Genomic DNA, 19,405 nt, shown 5'->3' with positions numbered 1-19,405 from the left:
CATGAAGAGCAAAGCACCTCAGAAGCCAGCATCGATGAAGGGGGAGCGACTTCAGATGAATGCAGCGAAGCAGGGGGAGAGTCAGACTTCAAGTCTGATATGGTAAGTGAGGTATGCCTCTTACCTCCTGATCAACTCTATTTTGGTATTAAGTCTATGGCAAAATCTATGTACAAGTTAAAAACTAAAAATGATAAATTAAAAAATGAAAACTTAGAAATAAAAAGAATTTTAGCAAAATCATATCTGATAGAAGATTTTGAAAAAGTAAAACTTGAAAATATTAAATTAAAAGAAGTAATAAAAAACTTGAAAAAATCTACATGTTCAAATGCTTTTGTTTTTAGAAACTATAGAGGATTAAAGTACTGGTACTATAGATTTCACAAAGGTCATATCAGAAAAGTAACAAAATCTTATATCCCTAGAAAATACCTAATTAACCCTGTAGGAAGGAACCTATATTGGGTTCCAAAAACTTATTTAAATTAAAAAGTGAAATTAGACTTAGGACTTTCAGGTAGAAAATTAAATATTTAAATTCATTAAAAGGTTTTGTCTAGAAGTGGTTGATGATCCAATAACCAAGAAGGCCTAGTGCCTCGTCACAGCTTAGAAGCCAATTTCTGAATTGAATATTTAATTGACAAACTGATAAGCATAAAATAGTTAATTAAATTAAATACTTTCAATATTTGTCAAAGGTTTAACATTTAAATTGCAAAATTCACTTAAAAACTTCACTTAAAAATTTATTCAAATTTCACTTAGAAATTTGTCTTTAAATTGAAAAATTCATTTAAATTATTTTTGTTAATTCTTTTTGTGTTTAACTTAAATTTTTTAAGTTATTAAACCTTTTTTTTTGAAAATTTTTTACTTAGAAATTCTTTTTTCAAATTTACTTTACCAAAAAATGTTTCTGAAATTATTACATTGTTAGCGCTATCAAAATTGTTTACTTAGAATTTTTTTTACTTGAAAAAATCTTTTTGTAAATTTAGAGTTGTATAAAAGTTACCCTTAGATTTTTATTGTACCATATTTTTTATGTGATCAAAGGGGGAGAAGAAAAAGATTAAGTATAGGGGGAGGTAGCTTAAAATTAAATTTCTTACTTTTAGTGCTTTATTACAACATTTATTTTTGCTTTAACTTTATTTGTTTACCCTAACTTTACTTGGGTTTCTCACATCAAAAAGGGGAAGATTGTTGAAACGTCAAGGTTGTTTTGATGTGATCAAACAAGTTAAGTTAGATCCTATTTGGTTTAACCCCTGTGTATAAGTGTGCAGGAGCTTTGGAGCTCAGAAAGTCGAGTGGAAGACGCTGCTAGCGAGAAGGACGACATGGGAGAGAGCCGACAAGCTCAATGCGCCCAAAAGACGAGGTGTCGCGGAAGAGTACATCGGTGGACAAGAAGAACATACACGACGTTCGAGGGACGAGAAGCCGGGGAGGAAGACTGCTCGAGGAAAAGGTCGGAAATTGGGTTCAGGTGAGCCCTATTCCGGATGGCCGAGATCACTCATGCGAGCGGAATTGGAATGGAAGACCCGGACCGAGGCGAGCAGAACCGAAGCAGAGGACACGGATCGAAAAAGTCAACGTGGTTGACTTTAAGGGTCCGGGCGCTCGGAACCCTTCCGGGCGCCCGAAACCTCAATCTTATCAGTTTCAACATGTCCGTTGACTGACGCTTCGGGGATAGAATTCTATCCCACTCCTGCTGCCCGGAACCCTTCCAGGTGCCCAGAACAGTGCTATAAATATAGCTCTATTTTCAATAGTTCAGATAACAACTTGTAATTCAATTCCTTCTGTTCTACTTTCATTTGTGAGCGGTTAACGTTGTAAGAGGGTACTTCGCCCGAAGGATATCGTCATAAAAGTACGCTTTATTTTCCTTGGATTAGCAATCTTCTGATTGCAAATTAAGTAAGTCTCCTTGTGTTTCTGTGTCTGTAATTAGTCTCTAGTTTTTTATTTACAAGTTTTCTTTATTAAGCTATAAGTCGAGAAAGGGTTGACTTTGTTTTTGCAGGGCAATTCACCCCTCTCCTCTTGCAGGCCACCAAAGGACCAACAGCTAGCACCCCCTCAGGCAGCTCAGATAGAGAGGGTATCCGGTCGAAAGATAGAGAGGCAAGGAGTGTAGCAACTCCTTGATCAAGGGTAGGCATGGAGGTCTCGCCGCGCTCGGAACAGGGCCGAGAGATGGCCGGTGTTGGAGTCTATAGGGCGGACGTCACGGATTGGGAGGAACCTCCTTCCGTTCGACACCTCTTGCGTAACAGCAAGGGCTTGCCAGAAGTCGCTGACTCTGAAGCAACCGCTATTGGGACCATGGAAGGCCGCTTGGGCGGAAGCTCCGCTGTTGCGGCCGCCACGTCGCTTACGGTTGTCTAGATTCCTCTAGTGCCACTCCCTTGCACTTGAGTGCCCTCCTCACCGAGTGGATCTTTATGAGAGCCGACCGGTTGCAAACCTCGACTCTCCAGCTCGACAATGGCCGCAACGTTGATCTCTGTGTCTATGAGTTTGGACATGCTGGTCAGACGTGCAAGCAATATGACTCGAGTTGCAAAAGAAAGAAAGAAATCAGGTAAATTCAAAGGTGAGACCAAGAGAGAGCATACCTAGGCTGGACGGAAGCCTCGTGTGGATTGGGCTCAGGCCAAAAATATAGAGGGCGCCCTCCAGCAGCAATTTGTGAATATGGTACTTCTAGTCGGCTAAGCTTGAGGCTACTTCGAGATAGTCCGCTTAGCCTTTGTACTTGCCAAGCGATGGAGGATTCGCAACTTCTAGCTTCTAACCGGTCGGGAAATTTGGCCGCTCGGGGAATTTAACAGAAAAAATATTGCTCTCTCCAATGTTTGTTGGAGGATGACATCTTATCGAAGAAGACTGAGCCCACTTGGGCTTGAAATAAAAAGGTCCCCGCCTCGGACAATTTTGGATAATATAAATAGTGGAAAAGCCGAGGGGTCAAAGGGAGGTCGTGCAGGCGGAACAGGACAACGGCCCCACACAGCAACCGGAAGGAGTTGGGGACTAATTGGTGGAGAGAGAGAGGTGAAAATATTTAATAACAGCAGAGAAGAAGGGATGGATAGGGAACCATAGACCGGCGGTGAATTGATCCCTAAAGAAACATACGAAACCAGGCAGTGGAGCGTGCGGTCGGTCGAAAGCAAAAGGAAGAGCGATTTCATAATCGCATGGAATGTCATAGGCGGCTCTCAAAATTTCAACATCGCCGCCGTCAAACTTGGACTCGGTAGAAGTGTACCAAGGTCCAGGGACAGAGGCGGAGGGTTAAGAGGAACTGGCCATCGAGAACAACAAGATCAAAGATGAAGAAGTATGATACACAAGCACTATAATAGATCCGATCGAAGGAAAGAAGCTTACAAGTAAAAGATCGCCGGAGCAGAAAGCGAATGTTGCAATGGCGAAGCTCGAAGACGAAGGCACAAAGTGGAGAAGACAATTGCACACGCGAGGCTTATAAACCTCACGGTCGATCGACCTCAGCCGTCCGATCCAGGGTTGCGAAAACCTAGAAGAGGATCCGACCATTGAATTCGAAAAGGTGTTGGTCACGTCATCAGAGGATCTCCGCCTATCATGTCAGGCGTGCGGCGGCAGAAAGTGGGGCATGTGGCATGTGGCATGTGGTCAGCGGACAACATTTAATGACCTTAATTAAAAGGTATGACCGTGTGCTCGACCATAATTATCAGGGATTTACACGGTCTTCAAGAAATATAGCTGACATCGGCTGAGACCACGCTCGCCCGAAGAAGCATAGGGAAAGGAAGAACATTTGCCAAGTGTTGCTGCTCATCGTCCCAATCGGCACAGCGAACAGGTCACATGGCCGATCATCCATCTACCCTAGTCAGACACAACGCAGCCGAACAACGTTTGCTTATGCGCCGATCTAAGATTAGGGACCGAACACAGTCCGACCGTACGAGGAAGCTACCGGAGGCACCACCTGCCCAGTTAGTCGGACTTGCAACATTCTTCAACTAGACTTGAGGGGGAGGCTTGTGATGCGGCAATAAAGAGGAGCCCACATGGCACAAGTCAATTACCACGGTGTAGGTCAAAGTCAAGGCGGTCAACGCCAGGGTTGCAGGGCTTGTCCTCATAGCTTGAGCGGAAGATGGCTACATTAGCTGATCAGATGACCATTGTCCGGTCAACATTCTATGTCTGGTCAGCTCAGAGCGGGTCGACCGGGCCAGCAGTCCGACGCGGTGCATGGCACTGTACAGCTGAATAAGGAGAAGAGAAAACAAAAGAGAACACTCTATCTACATTAAATGCAAAGAAGCCAAGACAAAACAATCTTCTGCTTACTAGTTTCATGAATGTGAGAAGTGAAAACAAAGTTGTCTTCTGCAAGTAATTAATATCATTAAATAGGGGAAGATGGAGGGTCACAAAGAAAGGTATAAAAGAAAGGGAAGATTCATCTATGGTTTTCTAAGATTATTATCAATCTTTATTCTGCTCGATTTATCTTCCTACATGTTTCTAATTTGAGTGTCGGAGGGCCAACGTCAAGGACCTCTTCCCTGGTTTGGTTTTGTTTTGCAGAGAGAAGCGAGAGAGGAGTGAGATCCTCATTCAGTCAGCAGAGTCGTCTCATCCCTGACTTTCCAACTTCACGATTTCAAATAAGATCATATACATTGTGTGAATTTTGAGCTTTGGTTGCTAAGTAAAACACTTTGTCTTTTATCACTGTACCATGTCCTGTGCATAGTATTGAACCTTGTATGTGCAAAAGGTAATTCGCTCGTCCTAATATCCTCACCAATTCATCTCAAGATCAGCATAAGGGAGATAAATACTAAAACTATAACAATTTATATAGATGATCTAGATGCATGGAAAAAGCCTTTAGAGATTGAATCTTGCATAGCCAAAAATTAAGGGTAGTCTACCTATTTATCAGCATAGTCACCTTGTACTCGGAGAGAGCAGTTGCTGTGGCGACAATTATTTCACAGCAGAAGAGAGTAGAAATTAAAGAGAAATGAAGAATAAAATCGTGAAAAGATTGACGGTGTTGCAAGGGTTTAAGAAACAACTGATTCAAGAATTAGAGATGGATTAGACTAAATAAAAAAATTTACTGTATTATTAAAAAAAATATATATTTGAGCATATTAAATAGGATTGGACTAGTGCCCAGAACAACTCAGCTTAACTTAAGATGCGTCCCTAACTCCATGCTAATTTATAGAGAATAAACGAATAGGAACTCTTACAAAATGATGATTTGATATACCACGTGCTTAATTTGGCATCAGGTATCATCGCTTGAAATCCAGGGCCGACCCTGAGGCATGTCACCGGGGGCGATGGCCAAGGGCCCCCGATTTTTAGGGGCCCCCCAATTTGACATGCATATATAATATATATTATATATACTTAGATTGTTTTAATAAAACCCTATAAAATATATTTGATTGGATTATTTTAATAAAAGCCTAAAAATATATATATTGTTGAATTGTTTTGATAAAGGTCCAAAAAAAAATATATATTCTATTAAAATTTAAGAAAAAAACTAAATTGTTGGTAAACGATCCTTTTTTCTCTTTCCAAGAGTTTATTTCTGGTACAATTCTTTCTTCATTAATTTATTTATAGAAGTCATAAAACTCTAAAGAGTAAAGAATGAATCTTGAACGCTAATTTCCTCCTTTCTTCTCCTTTGAATCTCTTCTAATTTATTAATTTTAGTTTCATCAACATCATCATTCATCAATATATAAACTTACAACCTAAGTTACCTACTTATCTATATTTTTTCTTATTGTCAATATTCAATATTGATTTTTAATATTATATTGGAGTCAATATTTTATGATTTTTTTTATGAATTTGAAAGAGTTTAAATAAATCATCCCAATTTTAATCATCATAGAATAAGTTATATCGATTGCTTCAAGCACAAACTAGCCTTTATTGTTCTTTGACTATTATTTTTACTGCTTGTGTTTGTTTCATTGTTAGCTTTGTTGCTAGTTTTGTGTGTTTTATTTTTACACTTAAAATTTGTAATACAAACATGTTTCTAGAAAAATATTAATCTTGGAGTTAGAAAAGAAACAAAAGAAAAAGAGTGGAACAAATTATTAAAACTTACAAAGGTGTTCTTCGTAAGTTTTTTAGAGCTAACTCTTCAATGAAAATTCAGTTGATGAATTGTAAGAAGAAAGTCAAGAATAACTAAATGATCATGTAACAAATGAGTAGTAATTGAGTAATAAAAAAGAATTAAATAATCATGCAATCAATGAGGGGGGGGGATTGAGAGAAAATGATGAGCATAATCATGCAACGAATGAGCATGAAGAATTGAGAGAAAATGATGATAATGATTTGAATGTAAATGTCTTGACAATTTTATGTATCGAAAATGAGATATTAGAAAAACTTAATTTTGAAAACCTTATTGATGACTTTACTTCTCAAAATGCTAGAAGATATAGATTTTTTATTCATACTTTTTTTTTTATTTGTAGGTATTACACTTTTTTGGAGAAACTTAGGAAATATATTTTGTATGGTGTTGTATTTTTTGAAGAATCTTGAGAAATAAATTTTGTATGTAGTTTACCATATTTTAAATGAAATATATTGATTTTCAAGTTTTTCTATTAAATTATGTTCAAATTGTAAGTTAGTAAATTTTTTTCTTAAGAGGTCATTTTTCTCTTTTCGCCCAAGGGCCCCCAACAGTCAGGGCCGGCCCTGCTGAAATCATGCGTAAATGGGAAACTACTATTGTTGTTCTTCTTCATTTTATTTATTTATGATCATGGCGAGGAGGATATATGATCAAGATGGTTGTAATTGATGATCATAGCCTATTATAGAGAACAAGGAAGGTGAAGAACAACTCATTAGAACTGATCATAATGTCCATCGACGAGAGCATTTTTTATAACAAAAATCTGTTTTGTTGATGCAACAAACTAAAAAGTCTGAAGAGATATAGATAGATTATTCTTTCACAGTACGAAGTGGCCATTATATTGTATTTGGATTGTATTGCCACAAATTAATCTGAAAGAAACCTCCATTAGAAGCTTAAGAAAAGTCGTCTTCCAAGTAACATCTAGAAACAAAAGATTGTAGATTGTTTGGTATTAAACACACGCAATGTGGGGTGTGTAGGCCGTATGAGTCAAGGCTAGCTTGCAAGAAACCATAAATGAGTTCTTTGTGATTGGTGGTCCATCTGATTAGCTGATCTAGGTTTAGTTGCCTTAATTGGCTTATGATCTTGACTTCAAAGGATGCTTTTTTTCCTCCTGTTTGGACCCTCACTTGATGGCAACATCAAACTTTATAGATCCCTCTGAATCCACCTTCCACAATTAATTAAGCTTGCATTATCACCTTGAAGAAGTTCTTCGTAAGGTCAAAACCTCCCCGATTTGGTATCATCCAACTTCAAGTTCACGTTATGCATGCATTTCTCAAGTTCCTTCTATTGGACTTCTTCCCCTTCCAAATGAATTAAGATGAATTAATATATAGCAAACCGACAGCAAACTACTGCTTCTTGATATTGTGTTGCAAGGCGGATTGCACCAGAGCTGAAGACAAATTAATTCCTAGATAGAAAACATCATTATCTACGTGATATTGGATTCGGAGCGCAGCGGAAGACATATAATAAATTATGAATTTTTTCCTGGTACATTACATAAAAGTAACATAAAACATACCTCAAGTCCTTGATAGGTTTGAATGATATCACTCGACATATAAGAGCCCCACGTGTAACTCCTCTAGCGGTATCCACGCGCACTAGATCACGAATTTGATACGATCCGTTAGGTGCTAGCCTCTTGGATCGACAAAACCTTGGAAGCATTACCAATCTCTTCTGAGTGAAGAAGAAGTTGATGAAGGAGAAACGGAGAGAACAAAATCTCCTCTGCATCTTTCCGAGGATGGCTACTTATAGCCTCCAAGGAATACGAAGAGTTAAGGTCTCAATTAATTTATCATTTATGATTTTCATTAATTAGGAAGATGAAGAGGCTCCATAAATTCTTCATTTATAACATTCATTATGATAACTTTTCAAATTCTTCATTAATTATCATTATGATGACTCTTCGAATCCATTATGATAACTTTTCGAATTCTCCATTAATCATCATGATTATGACTATTCGAATTCTCTCTTCTTTGTATATAATAAATCCATATTTGATCTTGATCTCGACTAGCTTCTGATATCACTGTTCATGTCTACATGCTATGCGTGCGACCCTCTAGGTTTTATACACGAAGACAGTGTAAATCCATACACAGACTAAGGTAACCGTCTAGCAATAATTTTTAACCACCCAACACGATAAAATTAATATCAGTCATAAACTGTAAGCCATCATAAACTGATTACTGTGTAATTCAATTTTTTCATCTAAGCCTACATCCCAATTAATTTTGTACATTATGCATCATTACCAAATTAATTATTTTAATTACTTGATTTCCAAGATATAATAGACTCCTCTTGAATGATAAATCATTCCTCCCATGACCATAGATTTTGAGTCACTAATATCTTTATCAAGCGGCCAGGATGTTAACTCCTAATCCAAGATAGCGATAAATCCTCTATTGACTCGGCACTATTCTCTCTACGCTTTGTCATACACCCAACTACCATATTAATCACAATCCGATTAAAGACTACTTTTAACAGCATCAAAGTACATAACTTCATGCATAGAATAAATGAAGATCTCAAGTCAAAAGATCAGTTATACTCGTTCATAAAAGGAAAGACCAATGATGTTTAATATGTGGTCTCCTTTTAATCGGGTCATGTCCAGTGTACCTCTAAGCTCAAGGCGCCCCTAAGTATAATTACGATATCCATCCCTCTGGTTTATCTCGACCTAGTCATACTCAGTGTTGATCTAGATATCCATGCCCCCTCTAGATATCTATCCGATCAAGGACTGTTTTCAGATTAATATATCCATTAATCTGTGGGACTCTATCATTAATCATATACGTACAGAAAAGTAAATAATTAATGATAAATACTTGCCTTTATTAAATAATTATCTACAAAATATATAAGGAGTATCTTGGCACATAAGTGCACACATTAACAATCTCCCACTTACACTATTGCCAAGCACTACGGACTCTCAGTCATAGGCTTCTCACATGGGTCTCATGTTTCTGTAGAGGTAAAGCCTTTGTGAGTGGGTCTACGATATTCTCGCTGGTATCTACTCTGCTAACCAACACATCACCCCTCTGAACAATCTCTCTAAAGAGGTGATACTTCCTTAGTACATGCTTGGATCGTTGGTGAGATCTTGGCTCCTTTGCCTGCGCTATGGCTGCATTATTGTCACAGTATAGTACAATTAGATCAACAATGCTAGGAACCACTTCAAGCTCCGCTATGAAGTTCTTGATCCACACAGCTTCCTTTGCTGCCTCTGAAGCAGCTATGTACTCGGACTCAACTATTGAATCTGCAATTGTCTCCTACTTGGAACTCCTCCAGCAAACAACTGCACCATTCAGACAAAACACATATCCTTGTTGTGAATTCAGATCATCCCGGTCTATCTGAAAACTTGCGTCAGTATATCCTCTGACGACTAATTCCTCGTCTCCTCCGAAAACTAAGAACATGTCCTTTGTTCTTCTAAGATACTTGAGGATAGTCTTTACCACAGTCCAATGACCCTCTCCAGGATCTGACTGATACCTACTCGTCATGCTTAATGGATACGAGACATCTGGTTGAGTGCATATCATAGCATACATTATGGACCCTATAGCCGAAGCATAAGGTATCTTGTCCATTCTACTTTTTTCCTCTTGTGTTCCTAGACACATAGTCTTGGAAAGATGCACACCATGTGACACTGATAAATATCCTCTCTTGAAGTCCTACATATCAAATCTATTCAGCATTTTATCAATGTATACACTTTGACTCAACCCTAGTAACCTGCTTTGTCTATCTCGGTATATTCTAATACCTAAGACATAGGTTGCATTTCCAAGATATTTCATTGAGAAACACTCTCTCAACCAAGTCTTGGTAGATTCTAGGCTAGGCTAGGGATGTCATTGCCTATACGAAGTATATCATCAACATACAACACTAGGAACGTAATCTTGCTCCCACTAACCTTCTTGTAAATGTAAGGTTCTTCTAGATTTTTGACAAAATTAAAATCTTTAATGTCTTCGTCAAATCACAGATTCTAACTCCGAGATGTTTGCTTTAGTCCATAAATGGACTTCTTGAGCTTACATAATTTATTGGCATTCTCGGATTTTATAAAACCGGGAGGTTGTACCATATATACTTCCTCCTGTAATCTTCCATTTAGGAAAGCAGTTTTAATATCCATTTGCCAAATCTCATAGTCCTTGTAAGCTGCTATAGCTAACAAAATTCTAATGGACTTAAGCATTGCAACGGGCGAAAATATTTCATCATAGTCAATTCCTTGACGTTGATTGAAACCCTTTGCCACAAGCCTAGCTTTATAGGTACTTATGTTCCCATCCATGTCAATCGTTTTCTTGAAGATCCATTTGCACCCTATGGGTTTTACCCCAAATGGCACATCAACCAACTCCCAAACTTGGTTGGTGTACATGGAGTCCATTTCAGATTTCATGGCTTCCAGCTATTTCTCAGAATCATTTGAAGCAACTGCTTCCTCGTAAGTCGATGATTCATCATCTTCGATGAGTAACACTTCCTCATCTTGGGTTACTAGCTAACCATATTTGTTTGGCTCTCGGTGTATTCTTGTAGACTTACGTTGATCTCGCGTTTCTTGAGCAGTCTCGGATGAAGGAGATACTTGTACTTGTGGCACTGTCTCATTGTCCAACTGTTTATCTTCCAACCTATTTGTAGAGTCTATAATTTCTTCAAGACTTACTTTACTCCCACTATTTTATTTAGAAATAAATTCTTTTTCTAAGAAAATAGCATATCGAGCAACAATAACTTTGTGCTCACTTGGTATATAAAAATAATATCCCATTGTAGCTTTGGGATAACCTACAAACGTACATTTTATGGATCTTGCTGTAAGCTTATTAGAATTTTCATTTTTCACATAAGCATCACAACCCCATATCTTAAGATAAGACAAATTTGGTTTCTTTCCAAACCATAATTCATAAGGAGTCTTATCTATAATTTTGGTTGGAACTCGGTTAAGTATGTGTGCTGCTGTTTTTAAGGCATAGCCCCAAAATGGCATTGGAAGACTTGCATGACTCATTATTGATCTAACCATATCCATAAGTGTGTAATTTCTCCTTTCTAAAACACCATTCCACTCCGGCGTTCTAGGAGGTGTAAGTTGGGAAATTATCCCACACTATTTTAGGTAATCAATGAACTCTTGGCTTAGATACTTGCCACCTCGATCACTCCGAAGGGCCTTAATCTTCTTGCCATGTTGATTTTTTACCTCATTCTTGAACTCCTTAAACTTGTCTAGAGTTTCAGACTTATGTCTCATTAAGTAGACATATCCATATCTACTTAAATCGTCAGTAAAAGTCACGAAGTAGGTATACGCTCCTCTAGCCTGAACTTGTAATAACCCACAAACATCACTATGTATGAGTTCTAGTGGTTCCTTTTCCCATTCACCTATCTTGGTGAATGGCTTCTTGGTCATTTTGCCTTGTAAACATGCTTCACATGTATCTATGGGCTCTAATTCAAAAGAGTCCAAATACCCATTACTGAGTAATCTAGCGATACGTTTCTGGGTTATATGACCAAGTCTACAGTGCCAGAGATATGTTAAGTTTGAGTCATGTAATTTTTGTTTCTTACTTTCAATACAATAGATCGGTTCATCTAAGTTAAGAACATAAAGACCATTATTTAATGAACTATTCCCATAGAATATATTATTCAAATAAAAGGAACATAACTTGTCCTTGAATTGAAATACAAATCCCTTGGTGTCTTAACTTGAGGAACAAAATAACAGTTTTCTAAATTCAAAACAAGTTCACTAGGCAAATTTATTAAATAAGTTCCTACAGCTAATGCAGCAACTCTCGCTCCATTAGCTACTCGTAGATCCATTTCGCCCTTGGACAACCGTCTACAGTCACTTAGACCCTGCATGTTCGCATAAATGTGAGTACTACTTCTAGAATCTATGACCCATGATGAAGAAATAGAAAGATTGCACTCTATCATAAAGATACCTGAAGCATCCGCTCCATTGGCACTCTTCTTCATGAAAATATAGCAGTTTTTCTTCCAGTGACCTTTCTTGCCACAATGGAAGTACATGGCCTCCTTCTCATCAAATTAGGGTACCTGCATCCCTTTCTTAAGCTTCTTTTGAGCTTGATATCTAGGATTCTTCACTGCATTAGCCTTTGGATTAAACTTCCCGGTGTTAGGGTGCTTGTTGGTCTTTCTGACCATCATTACATGCAGTGAAGGATTTACCTTCATATCCTTCTCAGTAATTTTCAGCATTACCATCAGATCAGTCAAACTCTTGTCCATGCTGTTCATGTTGAAATTCAACACAAACTGGGAAAATGATGGAGGTAGTGACGACAAGATTAGGTCAACAGCCAAATCCTGGTCCAGCTTGGAACCTAAGCTCTCGAGTCTCTTTATATACCCGATAATCTTGAGTACATGAGACCCAACTTGGTTTCCTTCCTCCAGCATAGTATGAAATAGTGCTTGAGAGGTTTCATACCTCTCTACTCTCGCACTCTCTTGGAAGAGCTCACGCAAGTGCTGATCAATCTCCCTAGCACTCATGTTCTCATGTTGTCTCTATAACTCAGGAGACATAGAAGACAACATGATGCATTGCACATCCAATGCATCTTCCATATACTGAGAATAATATGACTGATCTTCGTCTAAAGCATTGGGTGTAGGATCTTTCAATGGTTCATCTTCGAGCACGTAAATTTTTCTCTCATGTCTTAAGACGATTTTCAGTTTCCTATACCAATCCAGGTAGTTGGAACCAAGGAGGATATTCTCTTTCTCGAGAATGCTTCGCAGTGATAAGGTACTTGTGTTTGCCATCTAAAATTTAAAATAGAGTTTTAGTATTTGTGGAATATATTTAATAAAGGTCTTTTATAACTCCTATTATTTTATTAAAGTTCAACAACCCTCACTGTTAGAATCGGGAATTGGTTGGTTACAATTCCTAATAGGACCGAAACCCTAAATCATATGGAATGCACACAGCTGAGTTGTACCTACATGCTATATTCATCAAGTAAGCCTTAACTTGCCAATCACAAATCTATATGATTTTTGGTATATTCTTGTTCAGCCTTATATTCTCAACACTTACCCCTCAAATCAATTAACCTTAGCTGAGCTAAACAAGTCAACGAATTTGAGTAAAGTTGACCCAATAATAATTATGATAAATTATATATGTTTTGACATAAGCCCACAACTAAGCTGTACCGACTTATGTAAAAACTCTAACTATCATCATAGTTATTAGTGGAGGCCATTTAACAAATCTTGACTTTAATATATTTAAGGGATTTTATAATTATTAAAATATCTCACCATAATTAACTTTTTGTGCATTTGCACAATCTCATTACGAGATTTATCTATATTAATCCTTATAGTCTTTTAAGACAAATAGGTCTCAGAGATTTTAACATGTTAATCTACTTATGCCATAAGGAATTTATATCTAAATTATAACATGTATTACTTTACAAGTTTTAGACAAAATTTATTTCTATCATGAAATGTTACGGCATATAACTTGAAATAAAGAAATTAAGTTTTCTTTGAAATCTCTCGAAACACTGATTCCTCAAATAAATTTTGAAGAATCGACTTCGTACTATATGATCCAACCATGAACTTTGTTCTGATACCACTGTTAGGTTCGGAGTGCAGTGGAAGACATATAATGAATCATGGATCTTTTCGTGGTACATATAGTATTACACAAAAGTAACATAAAACATATCTCAAGTCCTTAATAGGCTGGAATGATATCACTCAACAGATAAGAGCCCCACGTGTGACTCCTCTAGCGGTATCCACGCGTATTAGATCACGAACTTGATACGATCTGTTATGTGCTAGCCTCTTGGATCAACAAAGCCTTGGAAGCGTTATCGATCTCTTCTAAGTGAAGAAGAAGTTGACGAAGGAGAAACGGAGAGAACAAAATCTCCTCTTGCATCTTTCCGAGGATGGCTACTTATAGCCTTCAAGGAATACGAAGAGTTAAGGTCTCAATTAATTTATCATTTATGATCTTCATTAATTAGGAAGATGAAGAGTTATAGGCTCCATAAATTCTTCATTTATAACTTTCATTATGATCACTTTTTCAAATTCTTCATTAATTATCATTATGATGACTCTTCGAATTCCCCATTAATCATCATGATTATGGCTATTTGAATTCTCTCTTCTTTGTATATAATAAATTCATATTTGATCTTGATCTCGACTAGCTTCCGATATCACTGTTCATGTTTACATGCTATGTGTGCGACCCTCTAGGTTTTATACACGAAGGTAGTGTAAATCCATACACAGACTAAGGTAACCATCTAGCAACAGTTTTTAACCACCCAACACGATAAAATTAATATCAGTCATAAACTGTAAACCATCATAAACTGATTACTGTGTAATTCAATCTTTTCATCTAAGCATACATCCCAATTAATTTTGTACATTATGCATCATTACCAAATTAATTGTTTTACTTGATTTCTAAGATATAATAGACTCCTCTTGAATGATAAATTATTCCTCCCATGGCCATGGATTTTGAGTCACTAATATCTCTATCAAGCAGTCAGGATGTTAATTCTTAATCCAAGAGAGCAATGAATCCTCTATTGACTCAACACTATTCTCTCTACGATTTGTCATAAACTCAACTACCGTATTAATCACAATCCGATTAAAGACTGCTTTTAACGACGTCAAAACACATAACTTCACGCATAAAATAAATGAATATCTCAAGTCAAAAGATCAGTTACACTCGTTCATAAAAGGAAAGATCAATGATGCTTAATATGTGGTCTCCTTTTAATCGGATCGTGTCCAGTGTACCTCTAAGCTCAAGGCACCCCAAGTACAACTTGGATATCCATCCCTCCGGTCTATCTTGACCTAGTCATACTCAGCGTTAATCTAGATATCTATCCGATCAAGAACTGTTTTTATATTAATATACCTATTAATCTGTGGGACTTTATCATTAATCATATATGTACAGAAAAATAAATAATTAATGATAAATATTTACTTTTATTAAATAATTATTCATAAAATATATAAGGAGTGTCTTGACAGATAAATACACACTGACATATGATAGCCATAAATACGATATAAAATTAATTGAAATATAATTAAAATCCATTCTGATATATAGATATCGTTACAATATATACCTTCAGCCTGCAAATTTCTCCTTTAATCGTGACACAAGTAAGAATCTCTCAATGCCAACTGTTACAAATTCTTGTCGAAGGACGTTAGAGTTGAATGATCTTAATTAGACCAGTAGCATCTGCGTTATCAACGGCACCGCTGGTTTTATCATTCCCTTCCACTCACGTATATATCAATCAAGAAAATTAGTTTATTATAAACCTAATCGTACGTTAGCTGTGTCATTTTCTTCTAATACTTTTATTGTGAAATTGGATCATTAATATGGTCAACTTCTCTTTTTTCTTCAAAATTTTGTCAGACCACTCACACTAATTTTTCCAAAAATATAATTTATTTACCCAATTATGTGCTTCCTATTATATTCACGTAAATATAAATATTGTATTGTTATGAAATTAATAATTTTTTACTCATTCCAAAGATTGATAAATTATATATGTAGACTAAGTTTCACCATTAAAATTAAATGAACCAAGTTTAGGTTTAAGTTTGTTCATTTTCTTATTGAGCTTGTCAAAAACAATTTATGAAAAATGTTTGACTATTAGCTTGCCAATGATCAACAGGTGGATGCCCTTGGCAACGACGAGGTTGAGGAGAATGAGGACGAGCTAGGAAGAAGAAGAAAAGGTAAATCAGGGATATTGGACCGTTCTTTACGAGTACTTTCAGATTTATTTTGATGGTCGAAAATTTCTATGGAACTAGACTGCATCCCAATAATAGATGGCCCAAAGGACTCGATATCCTGTGCTTAAAAAAAATGTCAAAAGGACTCATAACTATTAGCTTTGTTTTTCAAGTCAGTGAATACAATTCTACAATGAAATTTGCTAAGTATGTAACTGATCAGAATAAGTAAGATATCATACATAAAAAAATACCATATGAAGGGTTGAGAATACCATCAATTAGGCTACACAAACAAGAGAAAAGCACACGGGAACGCTTTCTTCTGAAGTGGCCATGGCTGACATCAATCTTCTCCTCATATTGATTTCTTCTGAGGTTGAGTCAAAGTCACGTCGAGAATCAACTATTTTTTTGAGATTTAAATTTTCTCGTGATGCATACTTTTTCTACATTGACTTTGACTGGTGACTATTACATTGACACAATTGAATAAAATAGATGACTTGACTATGGTCTTCTGGCAAGAACAGATGAGTATGCATTTTTCCTTCTATAAATTAGCAGTGGTTCTGAATCACTTGAATACATATACATACATTAGAGCACTAATTAACTAGTTCATCATCCATCCAATGCCTGTGATCTCTACTCTCTTCTTCTTGGGAATTCTTGTTCCCTTGGCAACTGCTCTCTCCTTCAACTTCCCTACCTTCGACCAAAGAAGTCTTTCCAACATCACACTTCAAGGCAACGCATCATGGTCTAGTTCTCCAAGTGGTTGCATTCAGCTAACCAGAAATCAGCAAGATGCCAATATGACATTGAGCGTGGGCAGAGCAGTCTACAAGGAGCCTCTTCTGCTCTGGGATGCAGAAAACCTGACAGATTTCTCTACCCACTTCACCTTTATAATCAACCCGAATGGCCATAAATGGCCAGGAGATGGCATGGCTTTCTTCCTCTCTCCATATCCTTCCAACTCCAGTATCCCTCCCAGTTTCAGTGGCTGTGGCTTGGGCCTGTTCAATGGAAGTATATGTGACTCATCAACACACACCTTACCCACACCAACTGCAATTGTAGCAGTGGAGTTTGACACGTACCAAAATACTGCAGTCCACGATCCATTGTTTCCTCATGTTGGCATAGATGTCGGCTCACTCAGTTCAGTTGTGTATGAAACTTGGAAGGACGATGGCAACACTAATGGGAGTAGCAACCAATGGCAGGTAGATGCATGGGTGAGCTACAATTCAGGCACTCATAATTTAAGTGTTTTCCTAACTCTGGAATATGGATCCCGTACTACAAATTACAGCCTTAGCTATATTGTGGACCTTCGGCTGGAGCTCCCATCGCAGGTTAGTGATAGAAAAGGCTCATCCACGCATCCGTCGAATTGTGTTTTTTTTTTTTTTTTGTCAGTTGATTTGATAAAATCTGGTTAAAATTTGAGTTGGATTTTAACCTGTCCTCACCGCACGCATCAGGTTGCAGTTGGGTTCTCGGCGTCGACGGGCGTGAGTGATGAGATACATGAACTTTTATCATGGAATTTCTCTTCGACTCTAGTGCAGCGCCCCATGCAACTTCCCCCTGTGCAAGCCCCCGTGCAACCAATCCCTGTTCAAGCCCCCGTGCAACATCCTCCCGTGCGATCCACCGTGCAACGCAAAAGCAAAATGGGGATCATTGTTGGCACGGCCGCAGGGGCAGGGATCCTCCTCCTCCTCCTCTTGCTGTTGGCTTTTGTGTTCTTGTGGAGCAGGAAGAAGAAGAACAGGACCAGTAGAAGGAGCATCGGAGAAAACAAGGACCAGCTATTTGATGATGACTTGGAGATAGAAGGAAGGCCAAAGAGGTTCTCGTACGAAGAGTTAGCCACTGCGACGAGGAACTTCTCTGACGACGTCAAGCTCGGGGAAGGTGGATTCGGGTCGGTCTACAAAGGCCATCTCGAGGACCTGAACCTTGACGTCGCCATTAAGAGGTTCGCCAAGGAGTCGTCCAGGCAAGGCAGGAAAGAATACTTCTCCGAAGTCAACGTCATAAGCCGCCTCGGACATCGCAATCTGGTTAAATTGGTCGGCTGGTGCCACGACCAACGAGAACTCCTCCTCGTCTACGAGTACTTGCCCAACGGTAGCCTCGACTCGTGTCTGTACTCCGCGCAAAATCATTTGAGGTGGCCGGTGAGGTACAAGATCGCACTCGACTTGGCCTCTGCAATGATTTATCTCCACCACGACTGGGAGCAGTGCGTGCTGCATCGCGACGTCAAGTCGAGCAATATCATGTTGGACTCTGCATTTAACGCCAAACTAGGGGACTTCGGCCTCGCTAGGCTCATCAACCATGACCACGTCTTGGAGACCACGATGTCTGCCGGAACGCTGGGGTACATGGCCCCTGAGTGCGTTGACAGTGGCAAAGCCAACAAAGAGTCAGATGTCTATAGCTTTGGAGTCGTAGCTCTGGAGATTGCTTGTGGGAGGAGACCGAGCAAGGGCAAACTAGTGGAGTGGGTGTGGGAACTTTATGCGAAGGGCGCAACACTTGAAGCAGCTGATGAGAAGCTAAACGGTGAATTTGATGAAGAACAAATGGAGCGAGTGGTGGTTGTAGGATTGTGGTGTGCTCATCCAGACTTCAACCTGCGACCTTCGATGAAGCAGGCGATAAACGTGCTCAATGGGCAGATGCCCCTACCAATTAATCTCCCTCCGCGCTAAAAGATAAAATTTTATTTTAATGAAGAATGTAGTAGCTGTTTATCGAGAGATGCTGAGCTAAACCTTCGGTCTTTCTTACATTTATCCAATCTCTGAGACTTCAGTTCATCAATGATATTATCAAGATGTATCTGGTGAGAATATCTTCATCTAGGATTTGCAACAAGATTTCCAATGACAAGGCCAAGCTTAATTGCTAAACATGGTTTGCAATTTTACTTTGATGTGTTAATTGATGCTGATCTTGTTCGGAATCTGAGTCAGATGAAGATCGGATGAGCTGTTGTTAGCGTTGACAGAGAGGCGACTGAGACACCCTTCTCGTATGTGCCCACAAGAATGAATCCTCACGTGGCGCTGATGGACGACAATGACTGAGTCGACGGTACGTGATTTTTGCACACATTCAGGCAAGTACACGGAACGTTAGAGACTAGAAACTAGGGAAAAAGTCCTCGGAGCAGACCCACCGATGCTCAAGTTAGGTACTTTTCCCCCAGAAGAACAGTATACGAAGGAGAAAGAA

The 19,405-nt window shown here is 38.3% G+C and overlaps 1 protein-coding gene across 1 annotated transcript; it reads left to right on the top strand.

The window, feature by feature from the left end:
* Positions 1 to 16,737: 16,737 nt before the first annotated feature.
* Positions 16,738 to 19,009, top strand: LOC121973571 (L-type lectin-domain containing receptor kinase IX.1-like). Its single transcript, XM_042524972.1, has 2 exons — positions 16,738 to 17,508; positions 17,638 to 19,009. The coding sequence occupies exons 1-2, from the start codon at positions 16,780 to 16,782 to the stop codon at positions 18,877 to 18,879; spliced, it is 1,971 nt and encodes a 656-aa protein (XP_042380906.1). The 5' UTR covers positions 16,738 to 16,779; the 3' UTR covers positions 18,880 to 19,009.
* Positions 19,010 to 19,405: the final 396 nt, after the last annotated feature.

This window comes from Zingiber officinale, chromosome 4A (genome assembly GCF_018446385.1).
Source record: "Zingiber officinale cultivar Zhangliang chromosome 4A, Zo_v1.1, whole genome shotgun sequence".
NCBI classification, from domain to species: domain Eukaryota; kingdom Viridiplantae; phylum Streptophyta; class Magnoliopsida; order Zingiberales; family Zingiberaceae; genus Zingiber; species Zingiber officinale.
This window is presented reverse-complemented; position numbering and strand designations above follow the sequence as displayed.

Coding starts and splice junctions, on each gene's coding strand:
- LOC121973571 (XM_042524972.1), top strand. CDS start 16,780: ATGCCTGTGATCTCTACTCTCTTCTTCTTGGGAATTCTTGTTCCCTTG. Junction 17,509..17,637: donor GGCTGGAGCTCCCATCGCAG/GTTAGTGATAGA, acceptor CGCACGCATCAG/GTTGCAGTTGGGTTCTCGGC.